General features: G+C 40.6%; 1 protein-coding gene across 1 annotated transcript in view; it reads left to right on the plus strand.

The window, feature by feature from the left end:
* The window catches only part of THSD7B (thrombospondin type 1 domain containing 7B), a gene marked incomplete at its 5' end in the record, with an annotated part of 466043 nt that overhangs the window by 393930 nt on the left and 50998 nt on the right, over nt 1–21115 (plus strand). The window contains 2 exons of the mRNA XM_083351680.1: nt 4292–4425; nt 5315–5468. Coding sequence (XP_083207806.1) covers nt 4292–4425; nt 5315–5468 — 288 coding nt within the window. The remainder of the gene's footprint in view (nt 1–4291; nt 4426–5314; nt 5469–21115) is intronic.

The raw sequence follows: 21115 nt of genomic DNA on the forward strand, positions 1-21115 counted from the left end.
CAGCAAAAAAAAGTAATAGACAAAAGAAAGTCAGGAAAGAAACAAGATTAGGAGGGAAGGGAATGGGAAAAGAAAGGGAGGGGAGGGGAGGGAAAGGAAAACTTCTGACTTGGTACAGATTCAAATATAAAATATAGTAACCTTTTACTATAAAATTAACAATACTACACAGTATTTCTATCATCATAAATAGTGCTAATCATCAAATCCCAAATTTAAAGTTTCATTTCTTTCATTTTCAAGCAAAAAAATCCAAAGGTGTTTTCCAAGTAACAAAGCTAGACAAAGTGTTTTCTTTTATCAAAGTAGTCAGTTTTGCCATGTCTGCCAATTGCATTAATTTTACCATCCATAATTCCATTGTGGGAATCTGCCAGAGAGTATTCCATCTCTGTGAATACAAAAGCAGTTATCACACATAAAAGCAAACTCCCACTTTTATTTCAAGCTGATTCTCGATCAAACCTAAAAGAAAACAATATGATTTTAAATGTACATTTATTCTAAGAAGTCTTTCAATTGAAGTATATATCTGATCCTAATATTTCTTAGCTTTTTTATGGATGTCCACCAAAAATGACAGAAAGTACCTTCAGACTGATTACATTTTCAACCTATATTTGTGTTTAAATTCCCTTTCAGGTTATAATTTAATGTATATATTTCAATATATTACTCCACATATTCTCCAAGGATTAGATTAGGTTAGATTATTACACTTATACCCCAAGTTTATTATTTTTATAAATGTCATTTTGCATATGTACCTAAAGCTCCATCCTCCTAATTTCCCCAGAACAACTCAGACAGTCCTTAACTTCATCTTTCACATTCCTTTTCAAAAAAAAGAAAAGTAATTTCATTTAAAAAAAACAACACCAGAATTATATGCGGTACCTCAGTTTTTCTTTACCCCCTCGATAGGTGGTGATTCCAGAAAAATCTGCAGAGGGTTTCAAAAACATCAAGATGGTGGCTGAGATTGCATAATTGAAGCTGTGTCCCTGCCTTTTTTTATAGGCATTTGATGCATAACAAAAAGGGGCAAGGTTTTCATTTCACAGTCACACATATGCACATGCACACACAAAGACACACACAAACGTACACGCTCACACATACACTTACATGGATGGTGTCCCTGAGTGCTGCACCATTGGGACCAAGAGCAAATTAAGTATTTATGTTGTTGGCTCAGGAAAAAAAGAGGTTTCTGGCAACTCTTTCAAGGCTGGCAAACTCAGGAAACAGAACTACTTGGATTTCTGGAATTCAATTTATTGCTAATAGGGTAAAGTAACAACCTCTTGAAAGCCTGCCAAAGCAATTAATGGGATCAATTTACACTTCTTGTGATTAAGATGGAATTACTTTGAGTCTCCTTCTCACCTTTTACACCTCACCTGAACAAAGGAATTTTTTTCTTTAATGGTCTGACTCCTTCCCCTGATGATCTAGCGTCCACTTCCACGTTCCCTATATCTGTTAGACATCCCATCACACAATCTCCCTGTCAGACTCACTATCTAGCCAAATGAATAATGTTTGACTGTAGTTTTCTCCATCTGTTCACATGACTCCAGGTGATGACAGGATGACAAATGAATACAAATGTCTGGTAAAAGAGTGAAAGAGTGCTTTTACAAAAATAAGGTATAAATTGAGAATCACAATCAAATCATGTGATTAGGCATTTGTACTATGTTTTAAAAACTGCTGTGCCATTTCCAGAGCAGGTGCCTGTCCTTTACACAGAACACACCCACACACATACAACAGATCATGCAGGTAAGCAGATCCACTATCCTAACAATAAGGACAAAACTATGGACATCTGGAAGATCAAGAATAAAATCCATGGAAATTGCATGTCACAGTCTAATGGGAGACGGAAGCACTGGTGCAAACCAACTCGCTTAGTAGAGACAGCCTTCGTCCAGGAACAGACATGATATTCTCTCTGTGGCCATGAGCAGTCCTTGAATCCCAGATGCAACATATTAAAAATCCCTTGCCCTGCAATCTTATTGTCACATTTATTCATAGAGAGAGAAATGCAAATGGCCATTTTGAAAAGTTATCCTTCAGCCAATCTGTATGATGGCCTGGAGGTCATCCATCCAACTCTTTACATACGAGTCCTACTGTAGTAGTAAATGAATCAGAACTAACTGTTCATTGCCTGCCTCCCACCCCTAATGTCTCAGTAATGTCCCTTCCAGAGGGGACAGGCATCAAGATTATGGTAGGAGAGGGCAAGCAGGAAACAGGCTTGCATAGCAAAGCATCCTGCTGGCACTTTATTTTGTTAGCTAGGAGCATAGGTAATATAGAAGTAAGTGTAAGAGGAATTCTTGCGATACGTGGGTGGGTTAGCCCATTTAAGAAATCTATTTATTGTTGAAATGCTGCTTTTACTGCTATAATGTATTCAAAGTTGCTATGATTAGTATATGAGATTCTTTCATCCAAATTAGTTTGTAAATTCCTCTCAAGACCACTTTAATGAAAATACATGCTTTTTGAAGGTGGTTCGGCAGACCCCAAAATAAGAGGCAGAAATAGACAAATCAATATCACGATATGTATCTGGATGCCATCTTTCCTCAAGACAATAGATGCATGAAAAAATCCCCAGTCAAATTCATCGAATATCTTCTTCTTCATGGAAATTCTGGAGATCTTGGATAGAGGAATGCCCTCCTCTTGCCCAGCCAGGTTTCAGTTGTATAAGTCGGGTCAGCCCAGGTCAGAAGCAAAAGGTGAAGACAAACCTGGCATTTATCAACAGTAACTTGAGACTAAAAGCTCCAGTGCTCCAGTGAGGCAATGCACATGGTCAAGAGTGGAAGCTATTATTTTGCTAGAAGAATAGATGGGCACCAGGTTGCCAATCACTTATATCTTAGAAGAGACAGCCCAGTTACTTCTGTTGTACATAATACCATCCCTCTTTTGGCTAGACCCTATCAAAAGTCTACATTGCAACTTCATCACTCCTCTAAATCAGACATGTCAAACACAAGGCCCGGGGGCCGGATCCAGCCCGCGAAGTGGTTTCATGTGGCCCGTGAAGCCATCCTGGAAACAATGAGGGAATGGCCCCCACTGCCTTGGCCCTGGCCCAGAGACCCTCCCTCTGCCAGAGACCCTCAGATCTGTCCCACTCATGCCCAGGCATCCATAGGCAACCTTGATGCGAACGATGTAGAGCTGGCCACGCCCACCCAGTAGGCCTTACGCACTCTAGCCACGCCCACCCAGTAGGCCACGCCCACCCTGGCCATACCCACCCGGCCCCCTGAGGGCAACCACAATGCTGATGCGGCCCTCAATGAAATTGAGTTTGACACCCCTGCTCTAAATTGACCTAGCCACACCTGCGCTTCCAGAGCTTCAAAGTATAGAGATACCATCAAGCACTTACCTATGTCCCATCTTCCCACCTATTTTGCCCAAATGCTCCATAGTGTGGCCACAATATTTGCCAGAGCTTCCCAAATGTGGCAGAAATTTAGACAGAATTTTTTTTTCATAAGAGAAATTTAGACCATTATAAGAGCCAGGCTAAAGCCAGTCTAAAATTCCTTCTGCTCACTGCACAGATTGGGGAAGAAAGGGGGGGGGGGACCTTGAAATGATGAATGTTGCTTTAAATATTCCCTGCCTAAACAGTTTGATGCAGTGCTGATGTTTGAATTTCTGCCAAATTGTTTTGAAACTACTGTACGTATTGTAAGTAGAGTTTGACTGAAAAGCACAATTGTTTATTTTAGAGATCTATTTAAAAAAGACTAATAGAAAAAAAATAAAATACAATGGTTTGGGGAATTGAAATAATTCTTTTAAAAAATAAAGTTGCACTTTTATACTAAAATGAAACTTTAGCAGTATATGTGATACAATCAAGAAAGGAAAAAAAGGTTTTTTTTCTGGATAGCGGGCATCATAAAGAGATTTTTGTAAGGTACAATGTGTTGTATAATTGTAAAAGGGAGTATCTCATAGATCTTGCACAAGCCATCAGGGGAAATGAAATTGTAATGGCATTCTTGTTTAGACTGTTAGAAATGGTTATTTTTATTCTAAGAGGCTTATCACATTCCCTTTTAAGTCTATAAGAAATCAATGAATTTAAACATTACACTATTCTTAGAACAGTGGATAAAATCTAGCACAGTACTTAGCAAGTGGAAGAAGATTTTTTTCTATTGTTCTGCTAAAGTATTTCTCTGGGGAATTTTCACTCAAGTGACTGATTATGTATACATTTGTATGTTTTCTGTGGAAGGTGTACGAGGCAGTTCCCTGTTACAGTGAGTGCAATCAGTATTCCTGGCGAGTAGAACTGTGGTCTCAATGTGAAATCAGCAGTGCACAAAATTCCCTCCACTGTGGAGAAGGAATACAAACGAGACAAATCAGGTGAGTGGAAAATGAAAGCAGTTGGCTATTGGTTGATTGATTGATTGATTGATTGATTGATTGGATTGGATTTTCATAGCTGCTCAGCTCAACCAAATGACTCTGGGCAGCTTACAATTTTAAAATTACAAAATTAAAAACAATCTTAAAAAATTAAAGCAATAAAAACCTTTGCAAAAGAAATTTAAAAATAAGCAACCTAAGAAAATGTAACAGCTGTTGAGGATGTTATTTTCCATTAACATCTTTATAAAACTGTCTTAATTTTATCACTTGAAGTCCTCTTCAACTATTTATACTGCTTTTTTAAAAATTAACTAAGCAATATTGTATTATGCTATGTGACACTATACTATTCAAAACACTTTTGAATGCAACGTGTCTAGAGTAGTCTGTTTCCCATTTCATATTTGTATGAAAATAAAGTTAGTCTTTAGAATAACAATTCTGTCACATGAATTGTAAGCAGATCTTTGATTTCATGAGCAGCATTTTATTTAATTGCAGTATTTCTACACAATTTCTACATATTCTTTCAGCTCTCTTCAACAGTACTAGCATGATATAAATATTCAGAGATAATCAACTGATTAAATAATTATTAGTTATCCACATATGTGACATATGTAATAAACATAAAAATGTTTATGAAAAGTAAAAAAAAACTTAATTGAAAGCTTACTGGAGGTAAGACCAGGAAATGGGGAAAAATCCCAGAAGAAAGCAGTGATAAACCAATTTTTATTTTGCTGTCTGGACAATTGCAGAGACGTGTCTAAGAATTCACCAGATGTTGAGCTCGATTCAGAGGCTTGACTTTATTTACTATATCACTTATTTGTTTTTCATTATGGAATGCCTTGCAGATGATGTTCTTATCATCCTACAGATGTATAAACACCACTGAAGGTGGAGATGGTGAACCGGTACCTCTTGTGCTTTGTAATGAGTCCAAAGTTCCTTTGGAAAAACAGAAATGTATCCTCTATTGTCCTAATGAATGTGTGGTGTCTGAATGGAGTCACTGGAGTCAATGCCCAGAGGTACTTTAGTTCTGCCATAGTTCAAATACTTGCTATTTTTAAATATGAACAGGATCGCCAGTGACATGCTTAGATCCATAATGCCATAAAAAAGAAGTGGCTAAGAAATATATATTTTTCCTGGAACCTAATATTGTTGCTAAATGGAATGAAAGTGAGCTCTTTCTCTAGTGAAGCAATGTATGACTTCTGTTCTTTGATAAATATGCTTTTCTTAGATTATCATTTATAGCATCAGTACTGCAATTTGCTACCCTTGAAGAGCATCGCAGCTCTTTCTAGTAATTTAGCTACAGTAGCTCAAAATGAGGGGAGCAGGTAATTATCAGTGCCTGTCAATCTGCACATGTTGCACCTCTTCTCCATGAGCTGGATCATTTGGCAGTAGGCTTCCAGGTTCTGTTCAAGGTGGTTTCAGTTACCTATAAAGCTGTTTATGGAATGGAACCAGGTTACCTAAGGAAGCCCCTTTCCCTGATGGTGACTATCCATCCCAACAGCTACAGCAGAAGAGGCATGCTATGGGTCCCATCTACTAAAGGATGCTGTTAAATAACGGGTTCTTGGGTGCAGGAATGAAGATGTGAAGCTGAGTACAGGATAACTCATTGTTTATTTCGTGCTGGAACTGTATTGGGGAAATGTCTGCAACTAGCCGCAATATATAGTCCAGCCCCTAGGCGGCAGCCAGTAGGTTTTGAATCAACCATTGTCGCCTGGAGATTGCCAATTGCTGCACAGGAGACTTAAAGTCTGGGTTGCTGGAGAGCCGTTAGCTGCTCCAGCAACCCACATGGTGTTTCACAAGAGCCCAGTACATAACAGATGCCATTCTAAAAATTCCAGGCAGTGAGCTTTTTCTGTCCTAGTGCCTGCTGTTTGGGACATCATATCTCTGAACACATAGTTGTATGTTGGGTATGGGGTTCAAAACACATGGTACAGTCATTGCGACAGTTGTGTTGCAAAGAGTTTGTGGTTTTGTCTCGGCGACCAATGTCATATCATAGCATGGTGGTGTTTTTTAGGTTGCTTTTTCAGTGTTATTAGCTGCCAAGAGTCATCGTGATGAGATTGTGGCCATATAAATTTCCACTCATCTTATTTGATTGTTGTAGTGATCTTCTGTTGTCAGTGTCCATGTACAGTAAATGAATAAGCTGAAGATTCGGTGGCAGCAATATTTAAACCAAATGCCTTTTCTTGTAACATATCTGTTATGTACTGGGCTTGTGGTGTTACACCACGTGCATTGCTGGAGCGGCTAACGGCTCCCCAGTAACCTAGACTAGCCATTTCCAGTCCTGTAATTGGCTAGCCCCAGGCGGCAAGAGTGGGTTCAAACCTACTGGCTGCCACCTAGGGGCGCTAGACTATATATTGTGGCTGGTTGCAGCCCAAGCTTCAGTACAGTTCTAGCAAGAATAAAGTATGAGTTATCTTGTACAAGAGCTCACGACTTAACAATATTCCTATCCAAAACCCCAATTGCATGAAAACACTTGAAGCATTTGATGGGCCTGGTAGTTCCCAAGGTGTCATACTCCCAGATGTAAGCAATGTATGAGATGATAAAGAGATTTCTCCGTTATGAACGGAAATATGTTTTCTTTGTGTAAAAGAAAAATATCCTCAATACGTGCGACTAATAATTGACATCCAAAATATAGATCCCTGTGAATGCCTCTTGAAATTCATAATTGGTCCTGATTTTAAGATTTAATGTGAAGAGTTTGCATTCATTTCCTCTTCCTGAAGAAATAGTCCTTCATATATGCTATTATGTTGTCATTGCCATATCGTCATCATTCTAATCACATTATAATAAAGCAAATCATTTTGAATAGCTTGTTTTCATCTAGTACTGTGAACCAATACAGATTCAATAAGCCTGGCTTCTAAAAAATATTTAAATTCACTACCATATAGAAAATGCCACAAATTATTTTTCATGATTGCTCTCAGCAAAACAATCCATTCAGTTCTTTAAAAAAAAATCTGTCCTACAGATTCTTGTTTGCTGTTATTCAGTTATATTCTTTCACAGGCAAACAATAAGACTATAGAATGATACTCTTATCTTAGTTTAATTGCTGTCATCCTGAATCTATACTCAAATCATCTTACTACAAATAGTTCTTGAATTACAATGGCAGCTGAGACTGCCGGGATTCCTATTACTAAGCAATGAAGTTCTAAGGCACCTTTGTCATTTGACCTCATTGCTTAGCAATGGCAACCCTGGCAGTCCTGGTTTTGTCGTAAACTCAAGACACGTGTGTTGTTAAACAGGAAGTGGCAGGAGTCCCAAGTAATGTGCAAGGGTGCCCATGGGTAGTGGTTGCTGTGGTGATGTGGAGGGGAGGTTGAGAAAGGCCCTAGGAGGCCCAGTGCAGTTGTGTGCAAGCACATGAACACCAGTTGCATGGATGGTGCTGTGTAGCCTGACCACAGAAAGACCAGTAAATGGATGGTGTGGCAGGTGACAGACATAGAAAGACTGGAGATGGCACAGCAAGGTGTGAGTGCAGGAAAGTCAGAGGACGGATGGTGCAGCAGGGCATAAGTGCAGCGATGCTGCCCCCAGGTAAGGTTGAAAGTTGGAAACATGGTTCTCCAGTGGTTCTCCTCCTTTCTTCTTTTCCAGTTCCAATTGGTGTTGGAGGGGAGAAGAGAACTATCTTAGGCTTCTCTTATCTGGGATACAGCAGGGCTTGGGTCTCTCTCCTCTTCTGGTTAACATCTGTATTAAGCTGATGAGTTAAGTCACCTGTCAGCATGAGGTTCAGTATCACTAGTATATATCTCATGCCCAAACAAAACAAGTGCTTACTCAGGACCTGGAGGGTCTGAGGGTCTAGATCAGGGGTATCAAACTTGCCGCATCAGCTGATGTGTCGTGACGTATCGTGACTTCTTTCCCCTTGCCGGAGCTGGGATGGGCACAGCTTCTGTGTAACGCATCCAGCCCATGGGCCGGCAGTTTGACACCCCTGGTCTAGATAGTGAGGAACCGCCTATGACTTAACCCTAGCAAGATAGAGTGACTTTGGATTTTGGGGTCCCCTGTATCTAGAGGGTTGCTATTTTTAACTCATGATGGGGTAGGGCTCCCCCAGACAGAGTTGGTGCACAATTTAAGGAACTCCTGAATTTTCCTGCCTGAAGAGAAGATTGCAGCCATGGCTTGTGGGGGTTCTTTGGACTATCCATCCACTAGATTGATAGGGTTACCTCACCCCATGTCCCCTTGATTACATGTTGTCATCTAGTAGGACCTAAGAAGTGAGCCTTCTTGTAGATCAGACATGTCAAACACAAGGCCCGCAGGCCAGATGTGGCCTGCCATGTGGTTCTGTCTGGCCCGGGGACCTGCTCTGGAAACAACCAGGCACTTATCTACAATCTGGTGCCAGTCATCAAAGCCAGAACATGTTCAGCCTTAGATCCACGGGGCAGCCTTGGAACCATCGACAGGCACCCCCACCCTGCCCATTGGGCGCATGCGCAACATGCAGTGAGCAGGTGGAGTCTGGCATCCCTGCTGGCTGTCTTGCCCCGCAGGCTGACTTCACCCAGGATGCTGGCCCTGGTCGTCTCCAGTGTGCACACCCAGGGGGTGGAACACAGGTGGCAGGACAGCTCCTCTCTGGTTCCAGAGCTGCCCCATGGATCTAAGACTGAGTGTGTTCTGGCTTTAATGACTGGCACCATATTGTAGGTAAGTGCCCAGTTGTTTCCAGAGCAGGTCCCTGGGCCAGACAGAACCACATGGCCGGCCGGATCTGGCCTGCGGGCCTTGTTCTGGCTTTGATGGACGTAACCATGTTGTAGATCAACGCCACCCCTCTCCCACCAGACTTCCATGGCTCTCTCTCTAACCTAGCCTCATAGCCACGAGGCTTCCCTTTCACCGGGACCAGCCCCACCTTTCACGGGATAGCGACGGCCAGTGGCAGCACGGATAGCAGCAGCGCTGGCAATCTCTCCCCCTCCCATCACCCCTTCCTGAGCGTGGAGGAAGGAAAGAGATGAGCATGAAAAGGAAGGGAGGGAGGGAGGGGAAAAAGGGAGGAAGGAAGGAAAGAAGAAAGGAAGAAAGGAGATGGTTGGAGATGTCCCAGTTCACGCAGTTCTGCTTCAATCCTGGATCCGTTGAGACTTGGGCTCAAAGGAGAAAGCAATTTTGTGTTCTCTTTTGTCACAGACAGAACTTTATTGGCAATCCAAGTTAACATTGGTATTCTTGAATTATGAACTCTTAGGAAAGTATCCCCTCCTTGTGTGTTGAAAACAAACATTTCCAGTGGGGAAAACGGGACAAAGCAGCACTGTGGAAAAATATTTTCCTTTGCTATATTTCCAAGCATGGGATAAACTGAGCCTGGTTTGTTCTCAGTCTTTTAACTGGCCACGAAACTACTAGCAAAAGTGGCATTTGATCACAAGGCAAGGAGGCATCGAGAAATATTTCCCCTTTTGCATTTGAGCATCCAAGAAGGGACAGGAAAGGAGAAAGGGAAAGAGGAAAGACAGATAAAAAGAAGGAAAGAGGGGAAGGAAGAAGAAGGAAAGGAGAAGGAAGAGAGAAGGAAAAAGAAGAAAAGGGGGAAAGGAAGGAAGGAAGATTATAATGAGAGGGAGGGAGGAAGGGTCTGAGGGAAGTCCTGCCTTAGCACTTGGCCATGAGCAGCCCTGCCGCCCTTTCGCCATCCCCTTGTCCCCTCCTCCTGACCTCTCCTGGTGGTCTCCCATCCTATCACTGAGGATGCTTTGGTTACAAAGCTGGGATTCCTCACAGGGAGAGGGAATGGGCCTCTCTGACCCACACATTTTGCCCTCCCACACACACCATGAGCAACTTGGCCAAGGAGAGTGAGGCAATCAGCAGCCTTGAGGAGGAGGTAAGCGCAATCGGGCGCTCCTTTGGGAAAGGCTGGACTGGGTGCTTGGCCTCCACTGCCCAGGGCTCTGGGCAGCCTGCATCACTGGGGGTCCTCTGCATGGCCTGAGAGGGACAGCAGCACTTCTCTGCTGGACAAGAGTATAGTGCTCTCCCTGGTCTCGCCTTCCCCGGCTGGAGACAAAGGATTCCCTCCAGCCCTGCCCAGGCCACCACAGGTACCTCCCAACACGAGCAATGTTCAGGTGGCCACGCCCACCTTGGCCACACCCATCCCCACTTGGCCATATCCCCCAAGGTCAACCACAACCCTGATGCGGCCCTCAATGAAATTGAGTTTGACACCCTTATTGTAGATGCACCTTCCCTATAGAATAGTGGTGGCGAACCTATGGCACGTGTGCCAGAGGCAATACTCAGAGCCCTCTCTGTGGGCACAGGTGCTGTTGCTCCAGCCCCACCTCCCCCCATGGGATCATTCACAAGAAAGATATATTTCAGTTTGGAGGAGATGGATAGATTATATTCAGAATAAATATGGGACTAAAAAGTTCCATTTAGCTTATGAGTAGATTTTAGAGGGATATTGTTATTAATTTTAGTGTTAGTACTTTGTATGTATCTATGTTAAAGGGGAGTTAAAGTACATTATGAATTTGGTTAATTTTATATTATGGATAATTTTTAGTTAGAATATGATTATTATATCTACAACTCTGTATTTAGCTCTGGGAAATGGGGGGAAGGGGGTGGTTTGGGGTGGGTGGGTTTTGGGGATATGTATTATAATTTTTTTTTTGTAAAACTCTTTAATAAAAAAAATGAAGTGATATAGTTTTTGTTAATGAATAAGCTTTGGAGTTGGATAGTTATAAGAGATTTAGTAAGTGGAATATAATTGTCAATTTAGAAGTAGATATAATTTGATTTTTTAAAATGGTTTCTAATTTTTTGATTTCTTCGTTTTCTGTATATTGTAAATGTTTTTTTGTCTTTGTTGGTGTATGGTGTGTTTTTAACACGAAATGTAAATAAAGACTTTTTTTAAAAAAAAAGAGAGAGCACCAAGGACCCCTCATTTTTGGATCCTCATCTAATATCTAACCACTTCCGGACATGTCCACCATAAATGATAATACGTGCCAATCCCTTTACCGCACTTCCAACAATCAGCCGACAATCCGGGGAACATTTTGGAAAGTCTAGCCGGAGGGAGATGCCATCTATAAAGCATTTTGTATATGTTCTCCTTATATGACGTGGAAACCACCAGCCTCATATTAATCCACCAAATCTCTTCCCATTTCTCAAGTGGAAGTGCATAACCAAAATTCTTCCCCCAGGCAATCATCCGTGTCTTTTACCACCTCCTCCCCTACTACCCTGATTAGCAACAATTTATAGCACTTAGATATCATCCCTTTCTCCGGACCCAGCAGAATCTTATCTAATTCCTGCAGATTCAGACCTTGGTGCTCTCTGAGCTTGGTTGTTTTCTTGCAGATGTCTCATTACCCAAATTAGGTAAGATCATCAGTGCTCCTCATGAAACTGAACTAGTTTGGGTAACAAAGCATCTGCAAGAAAACAATTCTCTCCCTGAGAGAACCAGGGACCGCCCAGAGGCAAAAACTTGTACAATTCAAATCAATCCCGCTACACCATGCTAACAGATTCTTTTCTCTCCCCTCTTGTACTTCAACAATTCTATTTTTGATTTTATTTTCATTTTTAGTTCATTGTGCTGTTTTTCTTCCATTTTTTTGTGCTATAACTTACTAGCCAATAACCATAATAGACAATAGTAAACTATACTAAGTTTCTGGCTGTATTATGGATAGAAAGTGTAGAAATTTAAGGTGGATGAGAGCATAAGGTCATAGCAAGCAGGAGACTATATTTGTATCCTTGGGATTCATGAAAATCCCAAATAGTTTGCATGACAAGCTTATTTTAAGAGCTTGGAATATGACAAGAGAGAGGAAGGGAGGGACAGAGGGAGAGAAAGAGAGAGAGAACTTGTTTCTATAGACATGTTTGCCATATTGTTGGGGGAAAATGATATTTTTCTTAGTTATATAGGATTTCTTTTATCTGGTAATAGAAAATCCATATGATCTTACCTTTATTAGGTTAACACAAGTTTACTAAACAGTTTGCTAGCTTTCAAATTTCAAAAAAAAATTGTTTGTTTTTTGTGGGGGGGGGGAACTTCAAGGCTGATGGAGAAAGGAATAAACATAGCAAGGGTTCAATCCATATTTCGCTCAATTTCAGCCTGGATGAAGTATTAGAGAATCTGCAGATGTGAAAATTAGTTTTTATCAGCTTTGCTAGTGGTGTGAAGTTGCACTAGAGATTCTCCTAAGGCGTGTTAGGAATAGAAAACAAGCAAATATTTGTTAGGGATCCATTTTTGGAACTATAATATCCAGATAAAACTGTTTTATCCATCAGTGAAACATGAGGTTCCTTTAGTAAGTTTAAAACAGAAAAGAAAGACAATTCCACTTGGTTGAGGCATAAATCTGATTTGTGTGCAGGGGGAAAAAAATCTCTGTGACATTCACTATATCTATATATTTATTTTCAATATATAAACAGAGGATATGGAGGTAGTCCTTGTCTTAACGCCAGTCACTTAGCGGATTCCAAGTTCCAAGTGTCAGGTTCCCCCCGTGGTCACATGGTGACATTTTGGGCACTTGGCATCCAGACCACATTTACAGCTGTTTGCAACATTCCACAGTGACATGACTGAATTTTGCCAAAAAACCTGGCATTTATTTCTGGTTTTCAGCAACATTCTGCAGGAAAAAAATTGTCAAAAAATTGGCTTTATGACTGCCATGAGATAACAACCGCTATGGCAGTGTTTCCCAACCTTAGCCATTTTAAGATGTGTGGACTTCAACTCCCAGAATACCCCAGCCAGCAATGCTGGCTGGGGTATTCTGGGAGTTGAAGTCCACACATCTTAAAATGGCTAAGGTTGGGAAACACTGCGCTATGGTACTAACTCAAGGACTATCCATACATATTTATATGAATTATAAACCAGTTATATATTCCATTTCTTTTTCTTAGCTAAGGTTCACTTTGGGAATTCTTGCATCAAGACTATGTCTTGCCTGTTTCAATAAACATGGGGAAATTAAACTGAACCCATTTCCCTTCAGAGACCTCATATTAATTTCACTTACAATAGTAGGTTCACACATCATTACTTCATTTTCTCCTTCTGCACAGACAGCAGAGAAAATATCATCTGTTAAATATTCAGCATTGAAGAACTGTGGCAATACCTGTGATGTCTTGACTCTCTATTCATCTGACTTGGAAATGTAATTAATTGACTTCACTTGAATTCATCAAAGCACTCTTAAACTGAGTTAATATGCAGGTTGGGCCACAACTCCCTGAAATAATTATCTCAGATTTATTGTATCTGCTGTCAGCTTTTTTTTTGCTTACAAGAATTGATAACTCCCAATATTTCATCTGAGTGACCTCCTTGTTTGCATCAGATGTTAACATTTAGAGTAGCTAATTCAGGAGGGTTTGAAAACCATTCATTTAATTATGTAAATGCATAAGGCAAGACACAGGATGATAGAAATAATAATAATGTTCCTTATTGTGGATCAGCAGCACTTTCATGACTTATCTGACCAGTAAATATGTTCTAATACAGTAAATAAAGAACGGTATTACTAAAGTATAAATGGATAACTTCAAAAGTGCAAATAAGACATATGATTAATTTCACCAGCTTTTGACAGCAACACCTGTATATTTTAGATCATAATTCTAAATTGGCTACAGAGAATTTTCTTGGTAACAAGATTAAAATTAATAGTTTCATCAGTGCTCTTGTACTTGAGGTTAGGAAACTATAAACTCCCTTTTTATGATCCTTGGAACCATTCCAAAATTTAGTACTGTGGTTGCTGAAAATCAGTAGCTTGTAATCTCATGATTTTGAGTTGGGAACTTACAAAGACTCTGTTAAAATGCCTAGGCAGTTTAAAAAACAAGGAAAGGCCCTCAAACTCTCCTTGCAAAATATAAGAAAAGAAATTAAAAATCTCAGCTGCTGCCATATATTTATGTAGCCAAACCTATTTTGTATTATTATCCACTCTCTCCATCTTAAAAAAAAACAGTCAAAAGCAAATACTGACTAATCAATTGGACACAAATACTCTAAACATACTCTGATTTTAAGTACAGGTAGTCCTTGACTTTCGACCACCATTGAGCCCCAAATTTCTGTTGCTAAACAAGACAACCATTAAGTTAATTTTGCCTCCATTTTACAACCTTTCTTGTCCCAGTTGTTCAGTGAATCACTGCAGCTATTAAATTAGTAACATGTTTGTTAAGTGAACCTGGCTTCCCCATTGATTTTGCTTGTCACAGAGTCGCAAAAGGTCATCACATGACCCCAGGACAATGCAACCGTCATAAATACATGCCAGTTGCCAAGCATCGCCCTGAGTCCTTCGGGAGAAGGGCGGTATAGAAATCAAATTATTAAATTAAATTAAATTAAATCCAAAATTTGCTCACATGACCACGGGAATCCTGCAATGGTTATAAGTGTGAAAAAGGGTCATAAAGTCACTTTTTTCAGTGCCATTATAACTTTGAATGGTCACTAAACGAATTGTAAGTCAAAGACTGCCTGTAACAGAGGCATCATAACTGAATAATATTAGTTCAAGAGCCAGAGAGGAGATTTCAGCAGAAAGCATTTCTTCTTTTTCCCTTAGCTGTAGTTCAGGGGTGTCAAACTGCTGGCCTGTGGGCCGGATACGTCATGCGGAAGCCCCCACCCACTCCAGCTCCGGCAAGGGGGAAAAGTCATGATACGTTGTGACACGTCACATGACACAGTGCGTTTGACAACCCGGCTGTAGTTCATTGTCAAAATGGCACCCAGGAGCACAAACACACTGTTATTTTGACTTTTACCTCTTTCCTGGATTAGGAGGGAAAATAGCCTAACCGTTGCAGGATCCAAGGTTGAGACCAACATTTGTTTAAATGTAGGTTCTCAAGTGTTCTATTAAAATTGAAGTTGTTTAAATGTATTGCCGGGAATTTTTCCACCAGTTCTTATGGCATCAGGCAATTAGTGTACAATTAGCTACCCATTTCAAAATCACAGAAGTAAAAGGCCATCAAGGTCCTTCTCCAATCCATAAAAAAGCTTAATATGTCACTAGATAAGTGGATTCCGAATGTTTGACTCTTTAATGATTAATAAATAAAGTGGTTATTTTCTCAAGTTCCACAATTTCCAGTGGACACACGGGTGTGAGCAACGCTCAGTGGAATGCTTTTAATCTCTCTCGAGTTGTGCTTACCCACCCACCCTTTAAAAATATGCCAATGTTTTCTTCTTTAGTCCATTCTTTTGAGTTGGATTAATCATGCTTTTCATTATCATTTTTAACTGGAGTGTCTGTAGGTGGTATAACAGAGTGTACAGTTCAATAGTGAAGCAAATTAATGTGGGATGCCATTATCAAGATCTATAAGATTGGGATAGTGAAATAAAAGCAGCTTCTGTTTATCTCAATGAAACGTGTTTCCATGCGAGTAACTCAAAGAACAATCCCACTCATTCCACTGGAGAACTGACTTGTAATGAATTGTTCATTGTGATTAACAAAGCATTTGGTAAATGCCAAAGTATCGGACAAATAAATGTTTTGTTATGATTGACAATGTATTAGAATGCCTTGTCCCTGAGATTATATTCATTTAATGTGTTGTTACATTTTTATCTTTATGTTGAGAGCTTCATACAAGTACAGGTAGTCTTCAACTTACAACCGGTTGTTTTATAGTTGTTCAAAGTTACAATGGCCCCAGAATGGGTGCTTTATGACCCCCTAAAAGCAGCCCTGGCCATCGTAGTTACACTACACCCACTGTGGTCATATGATTGCACGTCAAGTGGGTCAGTTTTACAATTGGTTGCGGTGTTCTATTGTCACATGACCATGATTCACTTTGTTTTTGCCAGTTTCCAGCATTTTTTGCTAGTTTCTAGCCAAAACAACGCTCGTTCAGATAAATGCGTTCATTTAATAATGACCACCATGTTTCCTTAACAACCACTGCGAAAAAGGCCAAAAAATTACTTCCAGTCAAATGGATGTCTCAATTTACAATTTTAATAATGTATGACCGGATTTCCACTCCCAATTATGGTCATAAGTCAAGGGCTACCTGTAAACTTTCTCAAATTGCCTTGTTTTTCGGTAAACTGAATTCTTCTCCAGTGATTAAAAGTCCAGTGGAATGAGAGGGCGCTCCAGAAGTCATTATGAAATTTTGACGGATTCCACTTACACATTTCATTTTGAATAGCTTGTTAAACCTCATGTTCCTACTTCCACATGCAAGTATTTCAATAAATTTCAGGGTCAATAAGCATGTCACATCCTGTGTAATCATTAGTTATAAAGGTCATATGAAGAATTAGTTGCAGAAATCATACTGACGTTGGCAAGCAGATATTTAAACATTGCTGAACATGTCAGCAACTTAAGAAATGTTCTGAAGGAGAGCTCCTTGCTCACAACACAGCAAGTACAGTCTTGCTCTTCATTTCTTCTCTTCAGAAATTTTGAACACATTATAGTAGCATTTCAGGTGTGTCTGTTAAAGTGCATCCAATTCGTTATAGTTTTTCATACAATGGATACCAAACAGTTGAACAAGCAGTTTTAACCATTTGGTGGCTTTCTAACTAGGCACACACACACACACACACACACACACACACACACACTTTCTACTACCTGGTACACATACTACTACCTAAGATATAGCAAATTCTACGCAGGGTAGGAGAAACTCCCACAGTCAATCAGTATATTCCACATGATGGAAATATCACACATGGAGCGCAAGGGATTAGCATTTCTGAAGGAAGAGAATCAATTAAACTGTTGCCATTTATTATTTCTAATTTAGAGGAATATTAAAAAGAAACTATGCAAAGCGCTTGGGATTCTGCTATCTGTCCATCAGCAGGATAATTCACCAAATGGGACCAAAATTAACTGCGAGGGAGAAGTTGCTGAAAGAAAGATTAAATTCTTAAATGAACTGGATCTAGTTTGGGGGTCAAAAATGGGAGAGGCATCTGGGCAGACATGCTGCTGACCACTCCACTCTAAAGCCCCTCCCTTCCTGTTCTAGTCATATGACCCAACCTGGTGCATAAGCATCCTGCTCTGGGCTTCCCAGTGCACATTTACTGTATACACAAACATTCACCCAGCCACAAAACAAAGGGAGAGGAGAAACACGCATACAAAAGCAGAGACAGTACATATTCTTTGCTTTGATCAGATCCATGCAGCCACACACAGGCATGCATGCATGCATGTGCACACACATACACACATACAGAGGGAGAGAGGGGGAGGGAGGGGGAGGGGGAGAGAGACAGAGAGAGAATGGGAATATAGTAGAATATTTCATTCCACAGATGAAAACACAGATTTTTCCTATGGCTACTGCTAGTCAAGTGGTTAGCAACAATTCCAGAAGCCATGCTCAGTGGAGATTCCCTACCTCAGGGGTCCCCAACCCCCGGTCCATGAACCGGTACCGGGCTGCGGCATGCCAGCAAGTGGTCTGCACAGACAAGCAAAGCCCCATCCACGGGATGAAGGCAGCACCCAAAACCATGCACCCTCCGGTTCGCGGAAAAATCTCTCTCCACAGAACCGGACCCTGATGCCCAAAAGGTTGGGAACCTCTGCCCTACCTTATTTCTGCATTTCAGTTGTTAATAATACAAGGGATATTTGGAAATAAACTTCCGTTTGAGCATGCGTGAGAAATAGGTGGGGATAGCAACGCTCGTCCTATGGTGCAGTGCACAGTAGTTCAATAGGCAGTCAGGAGTGGAATGAGAAGGTTGTGTTGCAGTTGACTCATCTACTAGATCAGGGGTCAGCAACCTGAAACAGTGAAAGAGCCACTCGGAACTGGTTCCCTCACAAAATGAAAACCTGGGAGCTGCAAAAAATATGTGCGCACGTGCATACATGCACGCATGTGCAGAACAGGTTTTGACTGAAGAGTGGAGCCAAGGCAAGATATGCACCTACCCTGCATATTTGAATTGATTGATTGAACTTTTTTAGTCCCACTTTTTTTTTTGACTGCACATGGCAGAGGACTGGGAGCCGCAGGGGACGGCTGAAAGAGCCGCATGTGGCTCCGGAGCTGCGGGTTGCAGACCTGTGTACTAGATCAATTGAAAATGAACCCTACCATAGGAAATCCCGCCAAATGTGAAGTAAGTGCAGTAATACAATTCCTGTGTGCAAAAAAGCTTTCGGCAGCTGCGATTCATGGTGAACGTTGTAATGTTTAGAGGGACGCGGTGGCTCAGTGGGTTAGGACACTGAGCTTGTCGATCAGAAGGTTGGCAGTTTGGCAGGTCGAATCCCGAGTGCTGCGTAACAGAGTGAGCGCCTGTTACTCGTCCCAGCTTCTGCCAACCTAGCAGTTCGAAAGCACATAAAAATGCAAGTAGAAAAATAGGGACCACTCCGGTGGGAAGGTAACAGCGTTCCGTACGCCTTTGGCGTCTAGTCATTCCGGCCACATGACCACGGAGATGTCCTCGGACAAGTGCTGGCTCTTTGGCTTTGAAACGGAGATGAGCACCGGCCCCTAGAGTCGGAAACGACTAGCACGCATGTGCAGGGGAACCTTTACCTTTTTATGTAATGTTTACGGACCAAACGTGATGAGTGAAGGTGTGGTACATCAGTGGTGTCACATGTTTAAAGATGGACGAACTGACGTGCACGATGAGGCAAGAAGTGGCTGACTATCTGTATTCAGTGATGAACTTGTGCAGGAAATTGACAAAAAGATCCATGAAGTCCATCAGTTCGCGATATCTGTACTTTCTTTACACTTTGTTCAAATTTTGAAGCAGTTCCGTGGGGATTTTTTGATCACCCACCCCCCATAGCCCAGATTTGGCCCTGAGCAACTACATCTCTTCAGGCACATGAAACAGTGGCTTGCGTCACACCACTTCGACAATGGCAATGCGCTTCACGATGCTGTTACAGGGTGGCTTCATTCCCAGGCGGGAGATTTTTTTTTGCAGAAGGAATTTCAAGCCTTGTAAGACGTTATGACAAGTGCCCAATCTGAATGGTGATTATCTCAAAAAGTAATGTCATGTTGTAGTTTTCTAATGTGTATAATAAAAGTTCTGTATCTGCAGGTGCTGTCATTGATAACCAAATGAAGTTTTATTTCCAAATTGCCCTCATAAATGCTCATAATAAGCAATGCATTTTGAGTTCTGTTAATAAGCAATGCATTTTGAGTTCTGTTTGCTAAACTTGTTGCCTAAGTCATTGATAAATGTAGAAGTTGCACACATTTCTAAGATACCTCTTCAGTGAAAATGATCCAATGATTCTCTCCCTCTCCTCCCCAAAAGCACAGCTGAAAACATGAAAGCAGTCTAGTGGGATCTAATTAGATGACACCCTGGAGTTTTCAGCTCAAATGTCCAAATTCTTAAATATTAGCAAGAAGAGGAGGAGAATACTTCAGATTGGATCAATGCCATTTTCCAGTGCTATGTTTCTTAATTAAAATACTTCCCATAAGAGTTACTATTCAGTATCTTTGGGGAAATTAACAAAATTAGTTACAAATTTCATTGTCACATTTAATTAGGCCTTTGGATTTTCAGTGTATCTGCAGTTGCAACTTACAGCAGAGATCAGAGTTATAATTAAGTGATGAGCAAGCTCAGTTCAGAACCCTATTACAGTGTGGTAGTCCAGGTCATTTTAAATTAGTCAAAATTAACAAAACCCAGGCCCAACTAATGTAGGTCTTACCAGTTTACTTGCCTCCTTTTGTCTTACCCATAAATATGTTTCCCACATTAAAAGCTAGAAAACTCGTCATTCTCAGGAATATATGTTTACATCAAGAAATACCATTAAAAATATGTACAGTGTTTTGAACTGAGAAGTGTTGGAAATCCCATTTCTTCTGGCTTGTTACAAAAGTAATGATTTTTTTCTAAATTTGAATAGAATAGAATAGAATAGAATAGAATAGAATAGAATAGAATAGAATAGAATAGAATAGAATAGAATAGAATAGAATGGAGTGGAGTGGAGTGGAGTGGAGTGGAGTGGAGTGGAGTGGAGTGGAGTGGAGTGGAGTGGAGTGGAGTAGAGTGGAGTGGAGTGGAGTGGGAATGGAGTGGAGTGGAATAGAATAGAATAGAATAGAATAGAATAGAATAGAATAGAATAGAATAGAATAGAATAGAATAGAATAGAATAGAATAGAATAGATCATAAACAACATAAAATACCTTCATCATAAATCATAAAATACAACACTTCATCATAAATCATAAGATGCAACACTTAGTGATAGTCATAGAATACTAGCTAAGTAACCACATAAATCATACTGGAATACTAAATAAAACAATATAAATTGTATGATACAAGCAACAAAGTTAAAGTCATAAGGTAAGGATAGGTAATAGGAAAGATGAGGAGAATCATAGTAATACAGCTTTATTAAGTACTTTGACGGTATTGTAGCAATTAGTTGTTAAGCAAAATGACGGCGTGAGGGGGAAAACCTGTCCTTATGTCTAGTGCTTCTGGTGTGCAATGTCCTATACCACAGGTCTGCAACCCGCGGCTCC

Source organism: Vipera ursinii (assembly GCF_947247035.1).
Source record: "Vipera ursinii genome assembly, chromosome: 1".
NCBI lineage: Eukaryota > Metazoa > Chordata > Lepidosauria > Squamata > Viperidae > Vipera > Vipera ursinii.